Raw genomic sequence first — 27,960 nt, 5'->3', positions numbered from 1 at the left:
TCGGAACGGGATGCTGTCTTAAATCATGTGACCCCCGTATCGGCGATCGCAGGTCAATTCAGACCTGCGGTTTGCTGCGCTTTCTGCAGTTTCTGATCCCTGAGGTCCCTGACTGCGGGGATCAAAAACTTTAGTGTGCCTAATCTATAAATTTTGCACCCCCCCTGCACTCCTTTCCCTGCACTTATAAATCATTTTTTCTGTCTTTTTTTTCCCCACAATTGTTTTTCCACTTGCTGTCCCTAGCGCCTTCACATGTCTGTCCCTGCACTCTGAATACTGGAAAATGGCAGAATCTAAAATGGCTGCCATATTTATAGGGCTGTGACATCACAGGGCTGGCTGGCTGCTAATTGGCTGCATGCAGGCATGTCAATCTGGGTGATCCCGCATTCCCAGAGTTCCTTGCACCATGTCCTCAGTCCTCACACGTGTAGCCACCATTTTTGGAAAATTGTGTTTCGTTACGACGAAGCACGAGAAAATTTGCATCGAAATTCCACTTTGTCAGCTTCAATTTGCTCATCTCTAATTACAGCAGTGACTGTGATGTAGCTCCACTGTATTTGTAATATGTAAGAAAATAATCACCACTTCTTGTTAACCCTTTCATGACCAAGGGTCATTGATGCCCTAGTGTCCAGGTCAAAATTTACAAATCTGACATGCGTCACTTTATGTGGCAATAGCTTTGGAACACTTTTACTTATCCAACCCATTCTGAGATTATTTTCTTGTTACACATTGTACTTCATGATAGTCATATATTTGAGTCAATATATTTCACCTTTATTTATGAAAAAATCCAAAATGTACCCAAAATTTTGAAAAATTCACAATTTTCCAAATTTCTATTTCTCTGCTTCTAAAACAGAAAGTAAAACCTAATAACATATTTATTACTTAACATTCCCCATATGTCTACTTTATGTTGGCATCATTTTGGAAATGTCATTTAATTTTTTTAGGACGTTAGAAGGCTTAGAAGTTTAGAAGCAATTCTTAAAATGATTAAGAAAATTTCCAAAACCCACTTTTTAAGGACCAGTTCAGGTCTGAAGTCACTTTGTGGGGCCTACATAGTAGATAACCCCATAAATGACCCCATTGTAGAAACTACACCCCTCAAGTTACTCAAAACTGATTTTACAAACTTTGTTAATGAAAGAGTACTATCCTTCTCCATGCACCTTGATTCCTTCCTTTGTCCCCGAAGACAGACATCTGGAGAACATGTCAGTGACAAATGCAGTATGATGTCAGTAACAGTTCTATTTATTGCTTGTTGTACAGGGTCTTATATACATCCATGCATACATACAAGAATAGCTACAGCTCTCATTACAATAATATCAGTTCCTTATTGAGACAGGCAGCTCTCATTATAATAATGCTGACTAGAAACTTTTCCTTATAAAGACAGGAGGTAAATGTATACATAGTCACCCTTCAATATGATGTCACCCAACCTCTTGTCCTTCATACAGATTATACAGCTAATTCTGTTTAACCCTTCAATCCCCTCTTAAGTCATGAATATGACTTATCTTCCTTCTCTCATAGAGAGGTAAGTAGCATATGCTTGTCCAGGATCTGTGAGTTTTGGACACATTTCACAAAACATCTGTATGAGGGAAGGGATACATTGGATGCAACATCATATAACAATCAAGGAAGCAATAATAATTATAATACTGATCAATAATGTTCTAAACCAGCTCAAATCTGGCAGCCAGCTCAATAACCAGTCCCACCAAGAGGATGACTCAACATCTTTCCTTTAAAATCCTGACATCCTATATTATGTTTCAGTAACAGATAATCTACAGCAAATCTAGTTTCTAGCACTACTCCTCTTACGCCTTGTATATCTAAAAGCATGTCTGATCTGGCGATAGAATTTATAGTACAAGCATTATATATAGCCAGTCCAGGCACTCCTAATATAGAGGCGCCCAAACTTGTATATTCTGTACGGCTGAGAAGGGGTAGAGTCACAGTCTGCTGATAAAGTCTTGGTAACCGATCTGTATGCTCTCCTGATAGGGGGTTAATTGGGAAGAGCCAAAGTCAGCCTGGATAACGCACGGGGACCTCCAATAACATTAGCAGGAATGTAATTGTAGGTGCTGTTACCACAAGACAAAAACCATCCTTTAGGGAGCATTATATTATAGATAAAACTAGGAGTCACAATGGTCTTATTACAGCTCATGGAATTTTCTAGGGAGCTAGCAAGTCTAATATTCTTTTTACAGGTGTCATCAATATAATCATATACACTATTCCTAGGTAATTCACTTTTTATGTCTCTATTATCACACTATAAAGTCATATACTGGGAAAAGGTAAAACAAGTTTCTGCTGCAGTCACCGTTAATAGTAGTTATTCTAATATTATCCCTGCTATTTCCTATTTTCTAACACTCCCCACAGAAGTCATACAAGGGAATAAAAGATAGTGTATTGTTCGCCTTCGCCCAGACTTCAAGGAGGGATTCATCGGGTATAGGCACAGCAATAACACATGTTTGTATAAGATCCTGTGGGCTCTGTAAGTCTTTAAGGCACAATGAACTAACATTTAGGGCATTTGCCATCCTGACTATACTATTCTGTTCAGAATAAAAGGAGACGGGAGCCAAGGGATCTTGCTCCTGAGCTCTTTTATATACTGGCTGATTATTTGGTGCACCGCAGAAGAAACCCATCTCCTCTGGGTGATAAATATATGTAGTAATAAGCCAGACTAATAATTATCAGCAGACAAACAAATCTCCCAGAATATTGTGGGGGTCATCATCTTCAGCCTGTGGCAAGGAACTTTTCAGGGAAACTTCTTCTGAGCTCCCCTCTTTGGTCAGGGATTTCACACCTGCTTCACCCTCTTTATCTTTGTCCGTCACCGGAGAAGAAGCCTCAGGGACCCTTTTCACTCTGCTATTGTGAATCTAGATTGGAGCCTCTTCTGTGAGAATCGCTGTTCTGGTGACTGCTACCACTCAGGTGGGTGGTCCAAACGGGAACTCAGTCTGTTTTCGTCCTTTTGCCAGGCGCTGAACTTATCACCACGTCTCCTGGTTGGAAAGGATGCGTAGGTTCCTGTGGAGAGAAAGGAGAGGAACGAGCAATATCTTGTTCAAATTGATCTAAGATACAAGTTTCCTCACATATTCTGCCTGTACTACTTCTAGATCCCCTTTTCCTATCACAGGGGCCTTTGGACCCCAAGGTTTGGGGAAGGTCTTTCCATTAGGACCTCAAATGGTGAGTAACCAGTATTCTTATTAGGCTGCACCCTAAACTATGAGACATATAATACTCCGGTAAACATAAGATTGTACCTTTGATCTAAGACCTGGTATAAAAAAAATCTCTCTGAATGAGGTCAGTGGTTGCCTGTGCTCCCCTATGGCCAAGACCATGATACTGTGCAATTAAAATTGGGGAGCTTGCAACTGGGATTCATGGCTGCCCCTCTTTGCAGAGAAGACCCGTATTAGGGTCTTGTACTGCACCTACCGACTGCCATGCCAGTTTGTCGCTAGTGATAGCCAAATCCTGGAGGCTGAGCAATAGATCGTTAGTAAGGGTAATGTCCGGAACCAGGGAAGGCATACGAACTGTTGCTGTCGTCCTAATGGCAGCCTCCTTTGCTGCCTGATCAGCCAGGGCATTCCCTTTAGCTATGTGTGTTTGTAGTCCAATATGTCCCTTACAATGGGTAACATCCACTTTGCTAGGTAATTGGATGGCGGCCAGGAGATCATGTACTAGGGTGGAATGTGAGATTTGTCTCCCAGCTGCAGCTATGAAGCCTCTCCTCTGCCAGATTACCCCATGATCATTGACAACCCCAAAGGCATACTTGGAATCGGTGTATACATTCACATCGTTCCCCTCAAAAAGACAACAAGCTCTAGTGAGGGCAATCAGTTCAGCAGCCTGGGCCGACTGAAAAGGTATAGGACTCGATTCCAGTATAACATCAGGGAGCTGAACCACAGCGTATCCTGCATGATAAGTGTTGTCATTAGGGCGGGAACAGGATCCATCCACAAAATATATCAGGTGCCCCTTTAATGGGTGTGGACTGTAAGTCAGGCTTAGGTGAGGTATGTCCATGTATAAGTTCAGTACATGCACGGGGAGGAGGCAAATCATCCTGCTCTCCCTTGTAGCCAAGTAGGGCATTCAGTATAGCCATTGGACCGAACGTGGGTGCTGAGTATTGGATATGAAGTTGAGGATTAGATAGAAACAAAACTTCATATCCACTCAGTCTTTGTGCTGACATATGTTGCGTATGTATGTTCCTCAATAGGGCCTGAACATCGTGTGGCATGCAGAGTGGTGGGATGACCTAGGGTGATAGGCGTGGCCATCTCAGGGACCATAGCACAGGCTGCCAAACTCCGGAGACACGCAGGCATGCCCTGAACCTGTACGGGAACCACTTGTGAGAAAAAAGCAACAGGGTGGAATTTACCTCCATGATCCTGCGCCAGGACTCCTGCCATGGTTTTACAATTGTCCCTGGCAAATAAGTGAAACATCACGCCATAGTCGGGTAGGCCCAAACCAGGACTTGAAACCATTGCACATTTCAAATGACTAAAAGCTAGTAACATGTCATCAGACCATTTAACCCCTTAAGGACACAGCCCTATTTCACCTTAAGGACCAGGCCATTTTTTGCAAAACTGACCACTGTCACTTTAAGTGCTGATAACTTTAAAACGCTTTGACTTACCCAGGCCGTTCTGAGATTGTTTTTTCGTCGCATATTGTACTTCATGACACTGCTAAAATTGGGTCAAAAAAGTTAATTTTTTTGCATAAAAAAATACCATATTTACCAAAAATTTTGAAAAATTAGCAAATTTCAAAGTTTCAGTTTCTCTACTTCTGTAATACATAGTAATACCCCCAAAAATTGTGATGACTTTACATTCCCCATATGTCTACTTCATGTTTTTAGCATATTGGGAATGATATTTTATTTTTTGGGGATGTTACAAGGCTTAGAAGTTTAGAAGCAAATTTTGAAATTGTCAGAAATCTTCAAAATCCCACTTTTTATGGACCAGTTCAGGTTTGAAGTCACTTTGTGAGGCTTACATAATAGAAACCACCCAAAAATGACCCCATTCTAGAAACTACACCCCTCAAGGTATTCAAAACTGTTTTTACAAACTTTGTTAACCCTTTAGGTCTTCCACAACACTTCATGGCAAATGGACATACATTTTTAGAATTTAGATTTTTTGGAAAATTTTCCAATATAATCAATTTTTTCCAGGAAAAAAACAAGGGTTAACTGCCAAACAAAACTCAAAATGGGTTGCCCTGATTCTGTAGTTTGCAGAAACACCCCATATGTGGTCGTAAACTACTGTTTGGCCAAACGGGAGCACGTAGAAAGAGGGGAACGCCATATGGGTTTTGGAAGGCAGATTTTGCAGGACTGGTTTTGTTTATACCATGTCCCATTTGAAGCCCCCTGTTGCACCCCTAGAATAGAAATTTCAAAAAAGTGACTCCATCTAAGAAAGTACACCCCTCAAGGTATTCAAAACTGGGTTTACAAACTTTGTTAACCCTTTAGGTGTTCCACAAGAGTTATTGGCAGATGGAGAAACAATTTAGAAATTTCTATTTTTTGGAAAATTTTCCAATATAATCAATTTTTTCCAGGAGTAAAACAAGGGTTAACTGCCAAACAAAACTCAAAATGGGTTGCCCTGATTCTGTAGTTTGCAAAAACACCCCATATGTGGTCGTAAACTACTGTTTGGCCGAACGGGAGGACATAGAAGGAGGGGAACACCATATGGGTTTTGGAAGGCAGATTTGGCAGGACTGGTTTTGTTTATACCATGTCCCATTTGAAGCCCCCTGTTGTACCCCTAGAATAAAAATTTCAAAAAAGTGACTCCATCTAAGAAAGTACACCCCTCAAGGTATTCAAAACTGGGTTTACAAACTTTGTTAACCCTTTAGGTGTTCCACAAGAGTTAATGGCAGATGGAGAAACAATTTAGAAATTTATATTTTTTGGAAAATTTTCCATTTTAACCCATTTTTTCCAGCAATAAAGTAAGGGTTAACAGCCAAACAAAACTCAATATGGGTTGCCCTGATTCTGTAGTTTGCAAAAACACCCCATATGTGGTCGTAAACTACTGTTTGGCCAAACGGGAGCACGTAGAAAGAGGGGAACGCCATATGGGTTTTGGAAGGCAGATTTTGCAGGACTGGTTTTGTTTATACCATGTCCCATTTGAAGCCCCCTGTTGCACCCCTAGAATAGAAATTTCAAAAAAGTGACTCCATCTAAGAAAGTACACCCCTCAAGGTATTCAAAACTGGGTTTACAAACTTTGTTAACCCTTTAGGTGTTCCACAAGAGTTAATGGCAGATGGAGAAACAATTTAGAAATTTATATTTTTTGGAAAATTTTCCATTTTAACCCTTACTTTATTACTGAAAAAAATGGGTTAACAGCCAAACAAAACTCAAAATGGGTTGCCCTGATTCTGTAGTTTGCAGAAACACCCCAAATGTGGTCGTAAACTACTATTTGGCTAAACGGCAGGACATAGAAGAAGGGGAACGCCATACGGTTTTTGGAAGGCAGATTTTGCTGGACTGGTTTATTTACACCATGTACCCTTTCAAGCCCCCTGATGCACCCCTAGAGTAGAAACTCCATAAAAGTGACCCCATCTAGGAAACTATGGGATAAGGTGGTTGTTGTTTTGGTACTATTTTAGGGGTAAATATGATTTTTGGTTGCTCTATATTACACTTTTTTGAGGCAAGGTAACAAAAAAATAAAAAATTCTAAAATTTTTCTACATTTGCTATTTAGTTTTGTGGAACACCTAAAGGGTTAACAAAGTTTATAAAGTAACTTTTGAATACCTTGAGGGGTGTAGTTTCTTAGATGGGGTCACTTTTTTGGAGTTTCTAGTCTAGGCTACATCAGGGGGGGCTTCTAATGGGACATGGTGTCAAAAAAAAAAACTGTCCATCAAAATCTGCCTTCCAGAAACCATATGGAGTTCCCTTCGTTCTATGCCCTGCCGTGCGGCTATATAGCCATTTACGACCACATATGGGGTGTTTCTGCAAACTACAGAATCAGGGCCATAAATATTGAGTTTTTTTTGGCTGTTAACCCTTGCTTTATTACTGGAAAAAAAGGATTCAAATGGAAATTTTGCCCAAAAATGGGTGTTTTGGCACCGTTTTTATTTTATATTTTTAACACCGTTCATCCGAGGGGTTTGGTCAAATGTTATTTTTATAGCGACGACTTTTACGCACGCGACGATGCCCAATATGTATGGCTCTCAGACTTTGGAGACACTAAGCAGGCATCCTAAAACTGCGGCCCTCCAGATGTTGTAAAACTACAGTTCCCACCATGCCCTGCTGATGGCTGTAGGTTGTCTGGGCATGCTGGGAGTTATAGTTTTACAACATCTGGAGGGCCGCAGTTTGAGGATGCCTGCACTAAAACTAATATTTTTTTGGGGAAAAAAAATTGTTTCTGTGTCTCCAAAGTCTGAGAGACATAGTGTTTTATGTTCTCTAGGGGACTGTTGGAGATTATAAAAATTTAGTACTCCATGGAAGTGTGATACTCCCTGAAGCAATCGATAACGCAGAGGCCCGGATGATCGGGGCAAGTGTCACACTGAGTAGTGGTGTCCTTCCGTATCCCCCTCTTGTGACACACTCTGCATCTTTTTTGGGTTCGTCCCTTCTTTCCAGTATGGGGGACCACACCTGGAAAGTGTTGGCCAGGGACGATCCGGGCGCCTCCAGTTCCCGAGGTACTCCGGCCTGCTCTTTCCCGGTCCGAAAAGATCAGGTCTTTGAGGACTGCCTCATAGAATTGGAGGAATGTCCCTGTGCTGCCAGCGCTTCGGGATAGTACAAAAGAGTTGTACATGGCAACCTGCACCATGTAAACCGCAACTTTTTTGTACCATGCCCGGGTTTTGCGCATGGCATTATATGGCTTGAGGACTTGATCAGAGAGATCAACTCCTCCCATATACCGATTGTAGTCGACGATACAATCGGGCTTGAGGACCGTTGCCGTGGTACCTCGCACAGAGACTGGGGTGGTGCTGTTACCGTGGATTGTGGACAGCATAAGGACATCCCTCTTGTCCTTATACCTGACCAGCAACAGGCTTCCACTGGTAAGGGCACGAGTCTCACCCCTGGGGATAGGTACCTGGAGGGGGTGGGCAGGGAGGCCGCGTTGATTTTTCCGCACGGTCCCACAAGCGAACGTGGATCTGGCGGCAAGGGACCTGAACAAGGGAATGCTGGTATAAAAGTTGTCCACAGTACAAGTGGTAACCCTTATCCAGCAGTGGGTACATAAGGTCCCACACGAGTTTCCCGGTAACACCCAGAGTGGGGGGACATTCTGGTGGTTGAATCCGGGAATCTCGCCCCTCGTACACATGAAATTTGTAAGTGTACCCTGAGGTACTCTCACAAATTTTGTATAGCTTCACGCCATACCTCGCCCGCTTTGTGGGAATGTATTGGCGGAAACTGAGTCTCCCCTTGAACGCAACGAGAGACTCATCAACCGCGACCTCCCTTCCAGGTACGTAGGCCTGCTGAAATGTGGCCCCAAAGTGATCGATGACCGGCCGTATCTTGTACAGCCGGTCATAGGCAGGATCACTTCGGGGGGGACATGCTGCATTATCGGAATAATGCAGACATTTCCGGATGGCCTCAAACCGGGAGCGTGTCATGGCCGTACTGTACAGTGGGGTCTGGTATAGGACGTCCCCACTCCAGTACAGCCTGACACTGGGTTTTTGCACTAGACCCATATGCAGCACGAGGCCCCAAAATGTCCTCATCTCGGCTGCACTGACCGGCGTCCAGCCACCGGGTCTAGCCAAAAATGAGCCCGGGTTTTGAGCGACGAACTGTTGGGCGTACAGATTCGTCTGCTCCACCATCAGATTCACCAGTGGGTTACTGAAAAAAAAACTAAAAAAGTCTATTTCAGTAAACCCCACTGTGGGAATCTGGATTCCAGGATTGCCAGCGAAATCCGGAATCTCAGGCTCAAAGTCCACTGGGGGACACCAGCTAAGTTCATCGGCAGGGGGCTCCGGTGAACTTATTTGGTGGGCCGGGAAACCAGTATGAACCCCAGGGCGGCTCGTACTAGGGTGGGCCACAGGATCCCTAGCATGTGTGGCCCCTGGCTCCGCCTGGCGGCGTCTCCGCTGCCTTGGTGGCTCATCGTCATCCGATGATGATGAGGAGGATGCGGATGACAAAAGGAACGTGGGGTCATCCTCATCCTCACTGGGGCTCTCAGAGTCGGAGGCAATCTGGGCATATGCCTCCTCGGCCGAGAACACCCGGCGGGCCATGGGTGTGTGCGTGTGCGTGTGTATGTGCGTGCGTGTAAACCTTTATTCTATGTGCGTGTGTGTGGGGGCACGGGTGTTCACGTACTAAAAAGTCCAGGCAAAAAAAATGGGCAAGTGTTAGAAAAAAAAAAAAAAAAAAGTTCAAACTTGCTGATCAGCGGTTCAACGCTGATCAGCGGTCGGTGGGGTGGTGGGGCGGGCGATGCACTAACAGTGGACGGACGCTAAAAAGTGCCGGCCAGTCAGCGCACGCAGAAAAAAAAAAGTGGTGGTGGGGGAAGGGTCTGGGGGGGGGGGCTGGTGGTGGGGGGGATGCGGGGGGGGCAAGTGGCAGGGGGGGTCTGGGGTCTGGTAGCTGAAAAAAAAAAGTTTGGAATAAATGTGCTTTTTTTTTTTTTTTTTTTTTTTTTTCTTCTAACTTTTCCCTTCTATCCCTGCCTAAAGGTGTCTCTCCCTCACTGACCCTAACCTACCTGGGTGGCGATGGGTGCAGGAGGGTGATGGATGCCGATTAGGGGGACACAGGAGCTGGTGCTGGACGATGCTGCACGGTCAGGGTGCTGGACAGGAAGAGGAGGGGAGAGAGGAGCGCAGGAAGTTTGAATCTCGCGCCTCTCTCCCCTGCACCAATCAGCACCCTGGACAGCGGCGTTCAGCACCAGGGCCAGCTCCGCCTCTGCAAATCCTCGGACTGCGATTGGTGGTGTAAAATTACGCCACCGATCGCAGTCTTTTTCCGGTTCATCGGGTCACAGGACACCCGAATGGACCGGAAACGCAGAAAACCGCAGGTCTGAATTGACCTGCGGTTTTCTGCGATCGTCGATGCGGGGGGGTCAAATGACCCCCCCCTGCATTGTTACAGGATGCCGGCTGAATGATTTCAGCCGGCATCCCGTTCCGATTAACCCCCGCGGCGCCGGCATCGCTATTTAAAGCCATGACGTACCGGTACATCATGTGTCCTTAAGGACTCGGGAAACATGCCGTACCGGTACGTCATGTGTCCTTAAGGGGTTAATGGAGTCAGGCATCTCAGTATTAGTGGCTTGTCTCAGAATATTATCATAGTAGGAACAATCAGCAATCTATTGGCGGCAGTAACCAATCATGCCAAGAAAGGTCAACATGTCCTTCTTGGTTCGTGGGCGGGGCAGACCCAATATGGCGGTAATTCTGGCATGGCTTTACCTTTACTGAGAACAAAGTCCAAATACTTAACTCTTTCCATACACCATTGTAATGTGTCACATAACCACAGTAGCAAACTAACACAGTCTGCCTGGCAGGCCTCCCGAGTAGAGCTACATATGAGGAGATCGTCCACATATTGTAGAAGGACAGAACCATGAGGGTCAGTCCAAGGGCACAGTGTAATTTGGAGGACAATGGAGTAGACTACTAGAGAGTCCACATAACCCTGAGGCATTCTACACCAAGTATACTGGCGAAATCTAAATGTGAAAGCAAAAAGTGACCGTGTCTCCCTGTCAACTGGGACAGAAAAAAAATGCATTCATCAAATCAATAACAGAGAAAACCTCTGCATGGCAGGAATAGCTGATAGCAGAGATGGTACGTCTGGGACCACAGGGGCTATAGGTAGTAATAACAATCACATTAATATCAACTACGTCAATAGGTTCCTTTAACAAGGTGACCCCTACAGTCATAAAAGTGAACCGTTCCTTAAGGTCACTGTCCTCATCATGAGGAGGTATATGTTCAGGTTTGGGAAAACATTTTTTGTGATCTAAGGCGCATGGGAGATATGACATCTCTAGTGTTAGAAATGTGTGAATTGTATTCTACATGTTTTCGTATCTCCAGGACAACAACTGGTCAATCCCAAACTGTCAGAAACTGCATTTTTAGCTCAGGAGCCCTCCCCCCTCCCTTTACTGCTGTCACTCAAAACCTTGTGTATGTAATGGACATGAGGAGAAGGGGGGCAGGGAGCTGCGGGCAGCGTCTGAACTATCTCCCAACAGATGCTTTGAAGAAGAAGTGTGTACTGTAAAAGGACTCTAGAGTGTCAGCTCTTCTCCTCCTATCTTATTCCCTTTTGAGCCAATTTAATAATGCCTGGGCCTCAAAGTACTGACTTTTTAATTTAAGACGTCTTTTGGAAGGGAATGAGATATCTGTGGGATATTTCCTAAATAGGGAGGAGGGGGCTTCTGGAGTGAACTCCTTGTCAATTCTTTATCTAACTCATGTTTCATTATATATATCCCTCCTGGTTCCCTGCCTACTGCTTGTGAACCTTTATTTGGTCTATCATACCATTATGGTGCTTAAGTAAGGCAATTTTCCCTACTTGACTGCATACACTGCATGTCCCACTGAGGGTCTGGACCATAATATGGGTAAGCTTCAGTGTCACTCAAACATAACCCGTCTCACCATATCCATATGGAAGGTGTCATCAGCCCCTTCCCGAGGGAACAAATTTATACTCTTTATTCACTCTGTCCATACTGCCAGATTATCAACCCAGGGAGTAACTAAACAATAATCAGTCCCACAGACCGGGCTACATAATCCCTACACGTTTCACCTACATTCAGAGGGGGTGGAGAGACCTTTCCTTGCTGTGCACCCATGTCATATAACTTAATTGAGATGGAGGCAGAGCAAAATTGACCCCAGGGCTGGCCGTACAGAATCTATGCACAACGTCCTTCACAATTGTCAGGTAGTATAATCCCTTAAAATAGTTACTTGCGTTCACCAGTTGCTGGGTTAGAAGGTCATCCAGGACACACACAATAAAGTTAGTACATTTGTCACAGTATCAATTGCTGCTTACCTTCAGCATAAAAAATTACTTAATGCTTTATAACATCAGAACATAACAGAAAGCATAAGAAAGCGACAGAAAAGAAGCAACAGACCGGGGGTGACAAGAGAAATCAAGGTGCAGACACTATATGAAGTCTTCCCAAAAGACTACCTCTGGTATATCCTTCCCTAAAAGATATAGCTATAAAATACTTCCCTAAAGTATCTGTGTGACCTGGCCAGGAGTCTAATTACAGTCTATCTTCCCTAAAGACAGACACTATCTTGCCTAAAGATAGCATCCAATCATTCTACCTTCCCTAAAGGTAGCTACCAATATTCTATCTTGCCTAAAGATAGCTTCCAATAATCTATCTTTCAGAGTGTCTAAAGCGGATTCAAAATAGAAGCAACAGAAAATTTGACGGAAAGTATCGGAATGTCCCCAGTCTTTAGACAGGAATGTTCCGTTACTTATTGAATTCCTGTATTTCTATTCCACGGACGAGCTCCCAACTGAAAGAGTACTATCCTTCTCCATGCACCTTGATTCCTTCCTTTGTCCCCGAAGACAGACGTCTGGAGAACATGTCAGTGACAAATGCAGTATGATGTCAGTAACAGTTCTATTTATTGCTTGTTGTACAGGGTCTTATATACATCCATGCATACATACAAGAATAGCTACAGCTCTCATTACAATAATAGCAGTTCCTTATTGAGACAGGCAGCTCTCATTATAATATTGCTGACTAGAAACTTTTCCTTATAAAGACAGGAGGTAAATGTATACATAGTCACCCTTCAATATGATGTCACCCAACCTCTTGTCCTTCATACAGATTATACAGCTAATTCTGTTTAACCCTTCAGTTAACCCATTAGTTGTTCCACAAGAATTAAAGGAAGATGGAGATGAAATTTCTAAATTTCACTTTTCTGGCAGATTTTCCATTTTATTGCATTTTTTTCTTTAATACATTGAGGGTTAACAGCCAAACAAAACTCAATATTTATTACCCTGATTCCGCGGTTTACAGAAACACCCCACGTGTGGTCATAAACTGCTGTACGGGCACACGGCAGGGCGCAGAAGGAAAGGAATGCCATGCGGTTTTTGGAAGGCAGATTTTGCTGGATTGGATTTCTGAACGCCATATGTTTTTTATTTTTCTGCCGATCGTCTTGTGTAGGGGCTCATTTTTTGCAGAAAGTGTTTAGGTTTTTCTGGTTTGACGTTTATAGACGTGATAGCTGCACGGGGCATGTGCAAATATCACGTATATAAACGTATTGCAGTCGTGAAGGGGTTAATGACAGTGACGTCTACAGCAGAATTGGCTGAACCCTGAAAGAGGTCTTCAGAAAGCAAAAAATGACACAGAGCAGAGAGCTGCAAGAAATAAAGACAATACCTAACTCTAAACCAGGGGTGCACAACCCGCAGCCTGTGTTCCACATGTGGCCCCCAGAGCTATAGTGCGGCCCCCATGCTGCTGGGCAGATACACAGCTGATCCTGCGATCATCTGTGTTTCTGGCCAGAGCGTCGCACAGCGATGAACTACAGGTCCTGCTCCTGCACTGTAGCAGGAGCAGAACGGGTCTCGGATGTTAATGACAGTGGAGGAGCCGAGGAGATGGCAGAAAAGGTTTATCAGCGCTTCTGCCTTCTCCTCAATGAGCACTTTGCAGGCTGGACCCCGGCGATCACGTGTGTCAGGGGCAGGGGAATGTAGAGCTGCAGGTTCAGGAGACCCTAATCAACTCTGCCTTGGTACAAAGCCCCCACAGTAGGCTGGTTTCCCTGTAACTGGGGCTCCTTTGGATGCTACAGTTACAGTGGAAATAGTGCAAAAAAAAAAAGGCCAGGCCCCCAAAGGTCTTTTAGTGACCTTTTGGGGACAAATTATGTGGCAAATATATATATATATATATATATATATATATATATATATATATATATATATATATATATATATATATATTTTTTTATTTTTTTTATTTTTTTTATATTTTTTTTTAAACACAATAATTAAATAAAAAGGAAAAAAAAGGAAAAAGTGCAAAATAAATAAAAAGTCAGTGTCGTCCAGGGGGGGGGGGGGATCATACAGTGTTGCAGAAATATATAAATAAAAAAAAGAAAAGAAAACTTTAACAAAAATAAAAATAAAAAAATAAAGTACAAGTAAAAGAAAATATTAAAAAGGAAAAAGTGAAAAATAAAATTGATCTCAATAGCCTTTTTATGACCTCTTGGGGGACATATGTGGCAAAAATATATTTTAAAAATAAGTCATAAAGTGATTATAAAAAAATGAAAAATACGAAATAAATAAAAAACAAATAAAAGGAAAACATGCTAAATAAAAGTCAGTGTCCCTCAGAGGTCTTTTTGTAGTAGAAATCTACCTGTATTTAAAAAAATAAGTAAAACAAAAAAGAGAAAATAATAAAATACATAAAAGAAAAAAAATTACACACCAACTAAAACCATCACCATTATCACCCCATTTATGTGAAGCTATACATATTATATAATAAAATGATCCAACATAAGATATGGAACTAATTATAATAATTTGCATATTTAAAGAATGAGCTATAGTGTGACTAAAAATGCTTTAAAAAACATTTTTGTACAGTTTCCCCCTAATAAAATTCAAAAATATATATAAAACAGCCCTGTCATGTAATACAAAGCAGCAAAATTTATTTTGGTAGTCCAACAAATAAAAAAGATACGTTAGCTAAAACGCTAAAAAAGTGACTGGTCATTAACGCCTTTTCAGGCCTGGTTATTAAAGGGTTAACCAATAAGTGCTTTCCCCCTAGTAACTTCCCCCCGTAGTCCGCATAACACAGATAACAACCACTTCTGTTCTGCATTTTGCGGAACATAGAGTGCTGTCCGCATCTTTTGTGACCCCATTGAAGTGAATGGGTCCGCATCTGAGCTGGAAAAAATGCAGATCGGATGTGGACCAACACAATGGCCGTGTGTATGAGCCCTCAGGGAAATTGCTTACTGGGCATTGCAGGGCACCTACAGTATACCTGGGGGCAGCATGCGGTAAGAACCAGTGAATGCCATCCTCTTCAGTGAAGGAAAGTGTTTACTGGTTATTGCAGCACACCTAAAGTATATCTGGGGGTGCATGAGGCAGTAAGAACCAGTGAGTGCCGTCCTTGGCAGTTAAGGAAAGTGCTTACTGGTTAGTGCAGGGCACCTACAGTATACCTGGGGGTGCAGGAGGCGGTAAGAACCAGTGAGCACCGTCCTCTGCAGTGAAGGAAAGTGCTTACTGTTTATTGCAGGGCACCTACAGTATATATGATGGTGCAAAAGGCAGTAAGAACCAGTGAGTGCCGTCCTCTGCAGTGAAGGAAAGTGCTTACTGGTTATTGCAGGGCACCTAAAGTATATCTGAAGGTGCATGAGGCAGTAAGAACCAGTGAGTGCCATCCTCTGCAGTGAAGGAAAGTGCTTACTGGTTATTGCAGGGCACCTACAGTATATCTGGGGTGCAGGAGGTAGTAATAACCAGTGAGTGCCGTCCTCTGCAGTGAAGGAAAGTGCTTACTGGTTAGTGCAGCACACCTCCAGTATATCTGGGGTGCAGGATGTGGTAAGACCCAGTGAGTGCTGTCCTCTTCAGTGAAGGAAAGTGCTTACTGGTCATTGCAGGGCACCTACAGTATATCTGGGGTGCAGGATGCGGTAAGAACCAGTGAGCGCTGTCCTCTGCAGTAAAGGAAAGTGCTTACTGTTTAGTGCAGGGCATCTACAGTATATCTGGGGTGCAGGAGATGGTGGTATTAACCAGTGAGCGCCGTCCTCTGCAGTGAAGGAAAGTGCTTACTGGTTAGTGCAGGGCATCTACAGTATATCTGGGGTGCAGGAGGCAGTAATAACCAGTGAGCGCTGTCCTCTGCAGTAAAGGAAAGTGCTTACTGTTTAGTGCAGGGCATCTACAGTATATCTGGGGTGCAGGAGATGGTATTAACCAGTGAGCGCCGTCCTCTCCAGTGAAGGAAAGTGCTTACTGGTTAGTGCAGGGCATCTACAGTATATCTGGGGTGCAGGAGGCAGTAATAACCAGTGAGCGCTGATCTCTGCAGTAAAGGAAAGTGCTTACTGTTTAGTGCAGGGCATCTACAGTATATAAAAATCATTTTTTACCAGAAAATCTCTAAGTTCCAATTACACTGCACAATATTCAGATAAAATTACTGGGAATAAGTCTTCATAGGAACGCTCATTCCTGATATCTGGCCGGTATAATCGTGCCGCTGATCAGCCGATAAGCAAGGAATCACTCGTTTGTCGGCTGATTTGCCTATTTCATGAGGGTGAAAGATGTACAATAATAATCAGCACATCTCCTGGTGTAATCGGGGATATGCTACCAATAATCAATAAAACTGAATAAGGGAGAAATGACTGTGGTAGTGATCATTCCTCCCCATTCACTTTGCATCGGCCTGTGTAATAGGCCGATGCAAACAAGCGCTGATTAACTTTTTTTTTTTTTTGCAGCCCCTTGAAATAGAGCAATGTGACAATGCGGCACCCAGACCAAAAAAGGTTGTGCACCCCTGCTCTAAACAGATGAAACTTTTAGTCAGATTCCAACCTAGGACCCCAATGTGACAAAATAAATGTTTAATTTAGACTTTTATGGCATATCCACCATACAAAATTAGCCAAGTAAGGCCTGTTTCACATTTGCGTTTATCATCTCCAACAGGCTGTTCCAACAGGGAGAAGTCTGTCAGAAAAGTCTGTATCGGGCGCTGCCGGACGCTACCTGATACCCGCCAGCCCCTTTCACTATGATGGGGACGGGCAGAGATTCAGCCGCAAACCAGCAAACATGCCGAGAATCTCAATTATAGTGAATGGTGCCGGACGATGACGTGGTAGCTTCCGCAATGTTGGAATACAGAGAGATCCAGCATGCTATTCCCAAAACAGCCTGCCGGATCTCAAAGCGCTAGTGTAAAACTAGTAAAACAAGTGCTCTTGGTTATTTTTTGGAACTCACATAGAAATGAATAAAAAGTGCCATGCATTTACAGACAACTTTCCATTTACAGTAGCATGAGATGAGGCCCCAATTCTCGAGATAGCTATGGATTCCACCCAATATGTAGATGTGAAAAACTCTTTTTTAACTCACAATCTTTTAGTTAATACAAAAGAAAAAATCACCAGAGATGCACTCATCAATTCTAAATGAAATGCAAATTTCCCAAAAATTCTTCCAAATAGAGCCAAACTTTTTATGACGATTTTTTTGATTAATCCCTTAAAGGGGTTGTTTCACTTCAGCAAGAGGCATTTATCATGTAGAGAAAGTTAATACAAGGCACTTACTAATGTATTGTTACTATCCATATTGCTTCCTTTACTGGCTGGATTCATTTTTCAATTACATTATACACTGCTTGTTTGTATGGTTATGACCACCCTGCAATCCATCAGTGGTGGTGTGGATGTGAGTTTTGCACACTATAAGAAAAAGCACTTCCGGGTCCATAATTCCGATCCGGAAAAAAATAGAACATGTCCTATTCTTGTCCGCAATTGCATGTGAGATTTGGCGAGTTTTCTGCGATCGAGATGGTTGTGATGTCCTCTCCAAGAGCAAATAGATGAGTTGAGTATGTATTTTTTTTGTTAGTTTTTTATTACTATTTCAGGAAAAATATATTCATTACCACAAAGCGGCTTCATGACTAATTACATATTTCCTAAAATTCGGATTGAAGTCCACTTTGTTAACTTCGATTCCCTCAACACTATGCAGTAGAAATTGTTTTCTGCAATGAGTTTTCACAGAAATACAATATAACTAGGGATGAGCGAACTCGAACTGTATAGTTCGGGTTCGTACCGAATTTTGGGGTGTCCGTGACACGGACCCGAACCCGGACATTTTCGTAAAAGTCCGGGTTCGGGTTCGGTGTTCGTCGCCTTCTTGGCGCTTTTGTGACGCTTTCTTGGCGCTTTTTGAAAGGCTGCAAAGCAGCCAATCAACAAGCGTCATACTACTTGCCCCAAGAGGCCGTCACAGCCATGCCTACTATTGGCATGGCTGTGATTGGCCAGAGCACCATGTGACCCAGCCTCTATTTAAGCTGGAGTCACATAGCGCCGCCCGTCACTCTGCTCTGATTAGCGTAGGGAGAGGTTGCGGCTGCGACAGTAGGGCGAGATTAGGCAGATTAACTCCTCCAAAGGACTTGATTAACTGATCGATCTGCAGCTGTGGATCATTGAGCTGCTGATACTCCATTGCTCACTGTTTTTAGGCTGCCCAGACCATTTGTCAGTCACATTTTTCTGGGGTGATCGGCGGCCATTTTGTGTCTTGTGGTGCGCCAGCACAAGCTGCGACCAAGTGCATTTAACCCTCAATGGTGTGGTTGTTTTTTGGCTAAAGCCTACATCAGGGTGAAGCTGTCACACCAAGTGCATTTAACCAGCAATAGTCTGTTTATTTTTTGGCCATATACTACATCAGGGGCAAGCTGCGCCTGTCACCAAGTGCATTTAACCCTCAATGGTGTGGTTGTTTTTTGGCTAAAGCCTACATCAGGGTGAAGCTGTCACACCAAGTGCATTTAACCAGCAATAGTCTGTTCATTTTTTGGCCATATACTGAATCAGGGGCAAGCTGCGCCCGTCACCAAGTGCATTTAACCAGCAATAGTCTGTTCATTTTTTGGCCATATACTACATCAGGGGCAAGCTGCGCCCGTCACCAAGTGCATTTAACCCTCAGTAGTGTGGTTGGTCAAGCTATCACACCAAGTGCATTTAACCAGCAATAGTCTGTTCATTTTTTGGCCATATACTAAATCAGGGGCAAGCTGCGCCCGTCACCAAGTGCATTTAACCAGCAATAGTCTGTTCATTTTTTGGCCATATACTACATCAGGGGCAAGCTGCGCCCGTCACCAAGTGCATTTAACCCTCAGTAGTGTGGTTGGTCAAGCTGTCACACCAAGTGCATTTAACCAGCAATAGTCTGTTCATTTTTTGGCCATATACTACATCAGGGGCAAGCTGCGCCCGTCACCAAGTGCATTTAACCCTCAGTAGTGTGGTTGGTCAAGCTATCACACCAAGTGCATTTAACCAGCAATAGTCTGTTCATTTTTTGGCCATATACTACATCAGGGGCAAGCTGCGCCCGTCACCAAGTGCATTTAACCCTCAGTAGAGTGGTTGGTCAAGCTATCACACCAAGTGCATTTAACCAGCAATAGTCTGTTCATTTTTTGGCCATATACTAAATCAGGGGCAAGCTGCGCCCGTCACCAAGTGCATTTAACCAGCAATAGTCTGTTCATTTTTTGGCCATATACTACATCAGGGGCAAGCTGCGCCCGTCACCAAGTGCATTTAACCCTCAGTAGTGTGGTTGGTCAAGCTGTGACACCAAGTGCATTTAACCAGCAATAGTCTGTTCAATTTTTGGCCATATACTACATCAGGGGCAAGCTGCGCCCGTCACCAAGTGCATTTAACCAGCAATAGTGTGGTTATTTTTTGGCCATATCCCAGTCTAATTCTGTCACTAAATCCATACCGGTCACCCAGCGCCTAAATACTAGGCCTCAAATTTATATCCCGCTAAATCTCTCGTTACCGCTGTCCTGTTGTGGCTGGGAAAGTTATTTAGTGTCCGTCAAAGCACATTTTTTGTTCTGGGTTGAAATACAATTCCCAATTTAGCAATTTCATAATTTAGTGGTTTCTGCTATATCAGAGCTATTTGAAATCTATCCCTAAAAGGGTATATAATATTCAAGGTGCACATAGGGTCATTCAGAATAACTTCACACACACACTACTGTGCATTTCCAAGTCTAATTCTGTAACTAAATCCATACCGGTCACCCAGCGCCTAAATACTAGGCCTCAAATTTATATCCCGCTGAATTTGAATACAATATATTGGGCCAAATAATATTTTTGTTGTTGTGGTGAACCATAACAATGAGGAAAACATCTAGTAAGGGACGCGGACGTGGACATGGTCGTGGTGGTGTTAGTGGACCCTCTGGTGCTGGGAGAGGACGTGGCCGTTCTGCCACATCCACACGTCCTAGTGTACCAACTACCTCAGGTCCCAGTAGCCGCCAGAATTTACAGCGATATATGGTGGGGCCCAATGCCGTTCTAAGGATGGTAAGGCCTGAGCAGGTACAGGCATTAGTCAATTGGGTGGCCGACAGTGGATCCAGCACGTTCACATTATCTCCCACCCAGTCTTCTGCAGAAAGCGCACAGATGGCGCCTGAAAACCAACCCCATCAGTCTGTCACATCACCCCCATGCATACCAGGGAAACTGTCTCAGCCTCAAGTTATGCAGCAGTCTCTTATGCTGTTTGAAGACTCCGCTGGCAGGGTTTCCCAAGGGCATCCACCTAGCCCTTCCCCAGCGGTGAAAGACATAGAATGTACTGACGCACAACCACTTATGTTTCCTGATGATGAGGACATGGGAATACCACCTCAGCATGTCTCTGATGATGACGAAACACAGGTGCCAACTGCTGCGTCTTTCTGCAGTGTGCAGACTGAACAGGAGGTCAGGGATCAAGACTGGGTGGAAGACGATGCAGGGGACGATGAGGTCCTAGACCCCACATGGAATGAAGGTCGTGCCACTGACTTTCACAGTTCGGAGGAAGAGGCAGTGGTGAGACCGAGCCAACAGCGTAGCAGAAGAGGGAGCAGTGGGCAAAAGCAGAACACCCGCCGCCAAGAGACTCCGCCTGCTACTGACCGCCGCCATCTGGGACCGAGCACCCCAAAGGCAGCTTCAAGGAGTTCCCTGGCATGGCACTTCTTCAAACAATGTGCTGACGACAAGACCCGAGTGGTTTGCACGCTGTGCCATCAGAGCCTGAAGCGAGGCATTAACGTTCTGAACCTGAGCACAACCTGCATGACCAGGCACCTGCATGCAAAGCATGAACTGCAGTGGAGTAAACACCTTAAAACCAAGGAAGTCACTCAGGCTCCCCCTGCTACCTCTTCTGCTGCTGCCGCCTCGGCCTCTTCTGCTGCTGCCGCCTCGGCCTCTTCCTCCGCCTCTGGAGGAACGTTGGCACCTGCCGCCCAGCAAACAGGGGATGTACTACCACCACCACCACCACCACCTCCGTCACCAAGCGTCTCAACCATGTCACACGGCAGCGTTCAGCTCTCCATCTCACAAACATTTGAGAGAAAGCGTAAATTCCCACCTAGCCACCCTCGATCCCTGGCCCTGAATGCCAGCATTTCTAAACTACTGGTCTATGAAATGCTGTCATTTAGGCTGGTGGACACAGACAGCTTCAAACAGCTCATGTCGCTTGCTGTCCCACAGTATGTTGTTCCCAGCCGCCACTACTTCTCCAAGAGAGCCGTGCCTTCCCTGCACAACCAAGTATCCGATAAAATCAAGTGTGCACTGCGCAACGCCATCTGTAGCAAGGTCCACCTAACCACAGATACGTGGACCAGTAAGCACGGCCAGGGACGCTATATCTCCCTAACTGCACACTGGGTAAATGTAGTGGCAGCTGGGCCCCAGGCGGAGAGCTGTTTGGCGCACGTCCTTCCGCCGCCAAGGATCGCAGGGCAACATTCTTTGCCTCCTGTTGCCACCTCCTCCTTCTCGGCTTCCTCCTCCTCTTCTTCCACCTGCTCATCCAGTCAGCCACACACCTTCACCACCAACTTCAGCACAGCCCGGGGTAAACGTCAGCAGGCCATTCTGAAACTCATATGTTTGGGGGACAGGCCCCACACCGCACAGGAGTTGTGGCGGGGTATAGAACAACAGACCGACGAGTGGTTGCTGCCGGTGAGCCTCAAGCCCGGCCTGGTGGTGTGTGATAATGGGCGAAATCTCGTTGCAGCTCTGGGACTAGCCAATTTGACGCACATCCCTTGCTTGGCGCATGTGCTGAATTTGGTGGTGCAGAAGTTCATACACAACTACCCCGACATGTCAGAGCTGCTGCATAAAGTGCGGGCCGTCTGTTCGCGCTTCCGGCGTTCACATCCTGCTGCTGCTCGCCTGTCTGCGCTACAGCGTAACTTCGGCCTTCCCGCTCACCGCCTCATATGCGACGTGCCCACCAGGTGGAACTCCACCTTGCACATGCTGGACAGACTGTGCGAGCAGCAGCAGGCCATAGTGGAGTTTCAGCTGCAGCACGCACGGGTCAGTCGCACTACAGAACAGCACCACTTCACCACCAATGACTGGGCCTCCATGCGAGACCTGTGTGCCCTGTTTCGAGTACTCCACCAACATGGCCAGTGGCGATGACGCCGTTATCAGCGTTACAATACCACTTCTATGTCTCCTTGAGAAAACACTTAGGGCGATGATGGAAGAGGAGGTGGCCCAGGAGGAGGAGGAGGAGGAGGAAGAGGGGTCATTTTTAGCACTTTCAGGCCAGTCTCTTCGAAGTGACTCAGAGGGAGGTTTTTGGCAACAGCAGAGGCCAGGTACAAATGTGGCCAGCCAGGGCCCACTACTGGAGGACGAGGATGAGGAGGAGGTGGAGGAGGATGAGGATGAAGCATGGTCACAGCGGGGTGGCACCCAACGCAGCTCGGGTCCATCACTGGTGCGTGGCTGGGGGGAAAGGCAGGACGATGACGATACGCCTCCCACAGAGGACAGCTTGTCCTTACCCCTGGGCAGCCTGGCACACATGAGCGACTACATGCTGCAGTGCCTGCGCAACGACAGCAGAGTTGCCCACATTTTAACCTGTGCGGACTACTGGGTTGCCACCCTGCTGGATCCACGCTACAAAGACAATGTGCCCACCTTACTTCCTGCACTGGAGCGTGATAGGAAGATGCGCGAGTACAAGCGCACGTTGGTAGACGCGCTACTGAGAGCATTCCCAAATGTCACAGGGGAACAAGTGGAAGCCCAAGGCCAAGGCAGAGGAGGAGCAAGAGGCCGCAAAGGCAGCTGTGTCAATGCCAGCTCCTCTGAGGGCAGGGTTAGCATGGCAGAGATGTGTTGACAAAAGTTTTCCACACGCCACAGCTAACTGCACCACCACCTGATAAGCAACGTGTTAGCAGGAGGCAACATTTCACTAACATGGTGGAACAGTACATGTGCACACCCATCCACGTACTGACTGATGGTTCGGCCCCATTCAACTTCTGGGTCTCTAAATTGTCCACGTGGCCAGAGCTAGCCTTTTATGCCTTGGAGGTGCTGGCCTGCCCGACGGCCAGCGTTTTGTCTGAACGTGTATTCAGCACGGCAGGGGGCGTCATTACAGACAAACGCAGCCGCCTGTCTACAGCCAATGTGGACAAGCTGACGTTCATAAAAATGAACCAGGCATGGATCCCACAGGATCTGTCCGTCCCTTGTCCAGATTAGACATTAACTACCTCCCCTTAACCATATATTATTGGACTCCAGGGCACTTCCTCATTCAATCCTATTTTTATTTTCATTTTACCATTATATTGCGAGGCTACCCAAAGTTGAATGAACCTCTCCTCTGTCTGGGTGCCGGGGCCTAAATATATGCCAATGGACTGTTCCAATGTTGGGTGACGTGAAGCCTGATTCTCTGCTATGACATGCAGACTGATTCTCTGCTGACATGAAGCCAGATCCTCTGTTACGGGACCTCTCTCCTCTGCCTGGGTGCTGGGCCTAAATTTATGAAAATAGACTCTTACAGTGGTGGGTGACGTGAAGCCTGATTCTCTGCTATGACATGAAGACTGATTCTCTGCTGACATGAACCCAGATTGTCTGTTACGGGACCTCTCTCCTCTGCCTGGGTGCTGGGCCTAAATATATGCCAATGGACTGTTGCAGTGGTGGCTGACGTGAAGCCTCATTCTCTGCTATGACATGCAGACTAATTCTCTGCTGACATGAAGCCAGATTGTCTGTTACGGGACCTCTCTCCTCTGCCTGGGTGCTGGGCCTAAATATATGCCAATGGACTCTTACAGTGGTGGGTGACGTGAAGCCTCATTCTCTGCTATGACATGCAGACTGATTCTCTGCTGACATGAAGCCAGATTCTCTGTTACGGGACCTCTCTCCTCTGCCTGGGTTCCGGGGCCTAAATATCTGAGAATGGACTGTTCCAGTGGTGGGTGACGGGAAGCCAGATTCTCTGCTATGGGACCTCTCTCCAATTGATTTTGGTTAATTTTTATTTATTTAATTTTTATTTTAATTCATTTCCCTATCCACATTTGTTTGCAGGGGATTTACCTACATGTTGCTGCCTTTTGCAGCCCTCTAGCCCTTTCCTGGGCTTTTTTACAGCCTTTTTAGTGCCGAAAAGTTCGGGTCCCCATTGACTTCAATGGGGTTCGGGTTCGGGACGAAGTTCGGATCGGGTTCGGATCCCGAACCCGAACATTTTCGGGAAGTTCGGCCGAACTTCTCGAACCCGAACATCCAGGTGTTCGCTCAACTCTAAATATAACATAAAACTGTCTTCAACAAGTTTTTTCTATTTCGCTTTAGTTCTCAAACTCAATCTACCTAAAACACTTACTATCACTGTACTCTTCCAAGAACACTTGGATGATAGATGATGTGATGATAGCTTTTTCTTCAGAATACATATGTTTTCCTGTTTTGAAAGAGAAGAGGGAGAAATTTCATATTATTGTCACTTACATGACTTTTCATTTTTTTTAGGTGTCCGTGCAAGCTACTTGTGTGACCTTGACGGCTATGAGTGTAGATCGCTGGTACGTGACTGTGTTTCCACTGCGCTCTTTGCGTCAAAGGACTCCACGTGTGGCCACAGCTGTAAGCCTAGGAATCTGGATAGGTAAATAACTTTTCTTCTTAACAATTTCATGTTCGATACTAAGCATGATATAAAATAATGGTTTTCTAATTTATTAGAAATAAAGAAAAACAGGGTTATATCCAGAATATCCATTTCCAAACCTAGCAGAGTTAAAAATAAAATAAAAATGAAAGATATAAACTTTAAATAAAAAACAGAGCAGGAGCAACATTCAACTTTGAAGTGAAGAGACATTTTAAATGTGTGAAATCTTTCACACAAGCATAACTTTAAGCTACTAGGCCTCAATGTAAATTGTGCAAAAGGGCCTCACATCCACTATCTTCTGCTTACAATACTAAAATTGTATACATTACATGGTGTTGGGTTCTCTGAAGCAACATGGCCTAGGTAGGACAACCCCTATAGCTACTCCTCTGATATAATCCAATTTGGCACTGTTTTGTAGTTAGGATTAATGATGAGCGGGAGGTGCCATATTCGATTTTGCGATATTTCGCGAATATTCGATTGAATATTCGTCTTATATTCGTCGAAATCAAATATTCATCATTATTCTATTTATCGCGAATAATATGCGATTTAATTATTCGAGTATTGCGAATTTTCTTTTAACTGTATAATGTAACTTTCCTCTGGCTATGGCTAGGCTAATATGTGTATTTTATGAATATTCTCTATATTGCTATAACTTAGATTTTTAGAATATTCGTAATATTCTAAAAAACAAAGTTATAGCAATATAGAGAATATTCGTAGAAAATACACATATACACTGTACTTTAGCTAATATAGTGGTATAATCATTTTTTTTGTCAATTTTTTTTTGCCTCTTCTGAACTTCAGTTTTGGAAAAATTTTACACTAAAAAAAATACTGTAGCACTATATTAGCTAAATTACAGTCTATATGTGTATTTTACGAATATTCACTATATTGCTATAAATTAGTCTTTTAGAATATTACGAATATAAAAAAAAAAAGTTATAGCAATATAGTGAATATTCGTAAGATACACATATGGACTGTAATTTAGCCAATATAGTGCTATAATCTTTTTTTTGTAAAATTTTTTGGGACTCTTCTGAACTTCATTTTAGGAAAAAATTTACACTATAAAAACAAAATACTATAGCACTATATTAGAAAAATTGCAGTCTATATGTGTATTTTACGAATATTTGCCATATTGCTATAACTTAGTTTTTTAGAATATTCGTAAAATTCTAAAAGACGAAGCAATATAGTGAATATATTCGTTATTTATTATATTCGTCTTTTTTTTTCCAATGTGTACTGTTATTCCACTTTGGCATACTGCTCCCCGACAAGCGTCCCCGTCACCATGGGAACGCCTGTGGGTTAGAATATACCATTGGATGTGAGTTTTCACAATTTCAGGGAAAACTCAGATCCGATTTTATTTTCTAACCCACAGGTGTTCCCATGGTGACGGGGACGCTTGTCGGGGAGGAGTATGCGAACAACTGTACAGATAGGAAAAAATTAGGTGAAAATTCTAAATAACGACTATATTCACTATATTGCTATATATTTGTTTTTTAGAATATTGGTTATTTTATTTTCCATATGAAAACATGATTCCTCCCTGCTTAAGTTGCTTGTGGGCCAATGACTTATTGACCCACAAGAAAGAAACAGGGAGGAATCATGTTTTCAGATGTTAAAAAATCTCCCTACAGTCTTAACCAATTTAACCCTACCTGGCATTCTGCAAGTTGTAATTTTCACAAAATTATAGATCCACAGGTTAGAAATCTGTGCTCTTAACCATATGAAATAATTAGAATTATACATAAATATATGATAAAAGGAAAGTATACCCTCTTTGAATTCTATGGTTTTGCATAGGACATAATAAAAAAAATTGGATGCTTAGAAGGTCTTAACATTAGGTAACTAGAAACTATGCCAAAATATAAAATCTGTCTGTGAAAAATGTTGTACACCCTTACTGAGGAATTAAGAGGGTATATAGCAGCCAGATGCTGCTTATCAAATGCCCTAGATTAATTGACCATCTGCAAGTGTGACCAAATCTATAAAAGAAGATTGTTTTGGGCAGTTTGCTGGTCTGGAGCATTCAGGGGGGAATTAAACACAATGGCAAGGTGGAAATCCATCAGGAATGATCCTAGAGAAGCAACTGTTGCTTCCTATTAATATGGGTAAGGGTTGTAAGGCCATATCCAAACAATATGAATTCCATCATTATATATTGAGAAAGATTATTCACAAGTTGAAAACATTCAGTTGACAATCTTTCCAGGAGTGGATGTCCCAGCAAATTCATCCCGATGACAGACTATACCAGTGATGTCGAACCTTTTAGAGACTGTGTGCCCAAACTGCAACCTAAAACCCACTTATTTATTGTAAAGTGCCAAAACAGCAATTTAACCTGAATACTACAGTCCAATATAGTATATCTCCCATGTACTTTATAATTTAGCTATAATAGCCTGCTACATTCAATGCGGTGTCTGTGCTGTTCATAGTGTGTCCTGCACTGATGAATGTCAGGAAAAGTCTAAGGTATATTGGTACACCATAGACTTTTCCTAGGGGGTGGGTGCCCACAGAGAAGGCTCTGAGTGCTGCCTCTGGCACCTGTTCCATAGGTTCGCCACCACTGGACTATACAATGCTCAGAGAAATTGCAAAAAATCCAAGAGCCACATCTAAGATTCGATAGGCCTTAGTTGGCATATTAAAATGTTCAAATTCATGACAGTACTATTAAAAATAATACTGAACAAGCATACCGTAGGTTGTTTGTAAGGGTTGCTTTTCCTTTCTAAAAAGAAGATGGTAGCATTGATTACATTTACAATGTTGCATCTGAACAAACTACAGGTCTTCTGGAACAATGTTCTTTGGAT

At 43.9% G+C, this 27,960-nt stretch overlaps 1 protein-coding gene across 1 annotated transcript in view; it reads left to right on the top strand.

The window, feature by feature from the left end:
• Positions 1–27,960, top strand: part of KISS1R (KISS1 receptor) — a 504,797-nt gene that overhangs the window by 459,799 nt on the left and 17,038 nt on the right. The window contains exon 3 of the mRNA XM_044284288.1: positions 24,940–25,075. Coding sequence (XP_044140223.1) covers positions 24,940–25,075 — 136 coding nt within the window. The remainder of the gene's footprint in view (positions 1–24,939; positions 25,076–27,960) is intronic.

Source organism: Bufo gargarizans, chromosome 1 (assembly GCF_014858855.1).
Source record: "Bufo gargarizans isolate SCDJY-AF-19 chromosome 1, ASM1485885v1, whole genome shotgun sequence".
NCBI lineage: Eukaryota > Metazoa > Chordata > Amphibia > Anura > Bufonidae > Bufo > Bufo gargarizans.
This window is presented reverse-complemented; position numbering and strand designations above follow the sequence as displayed.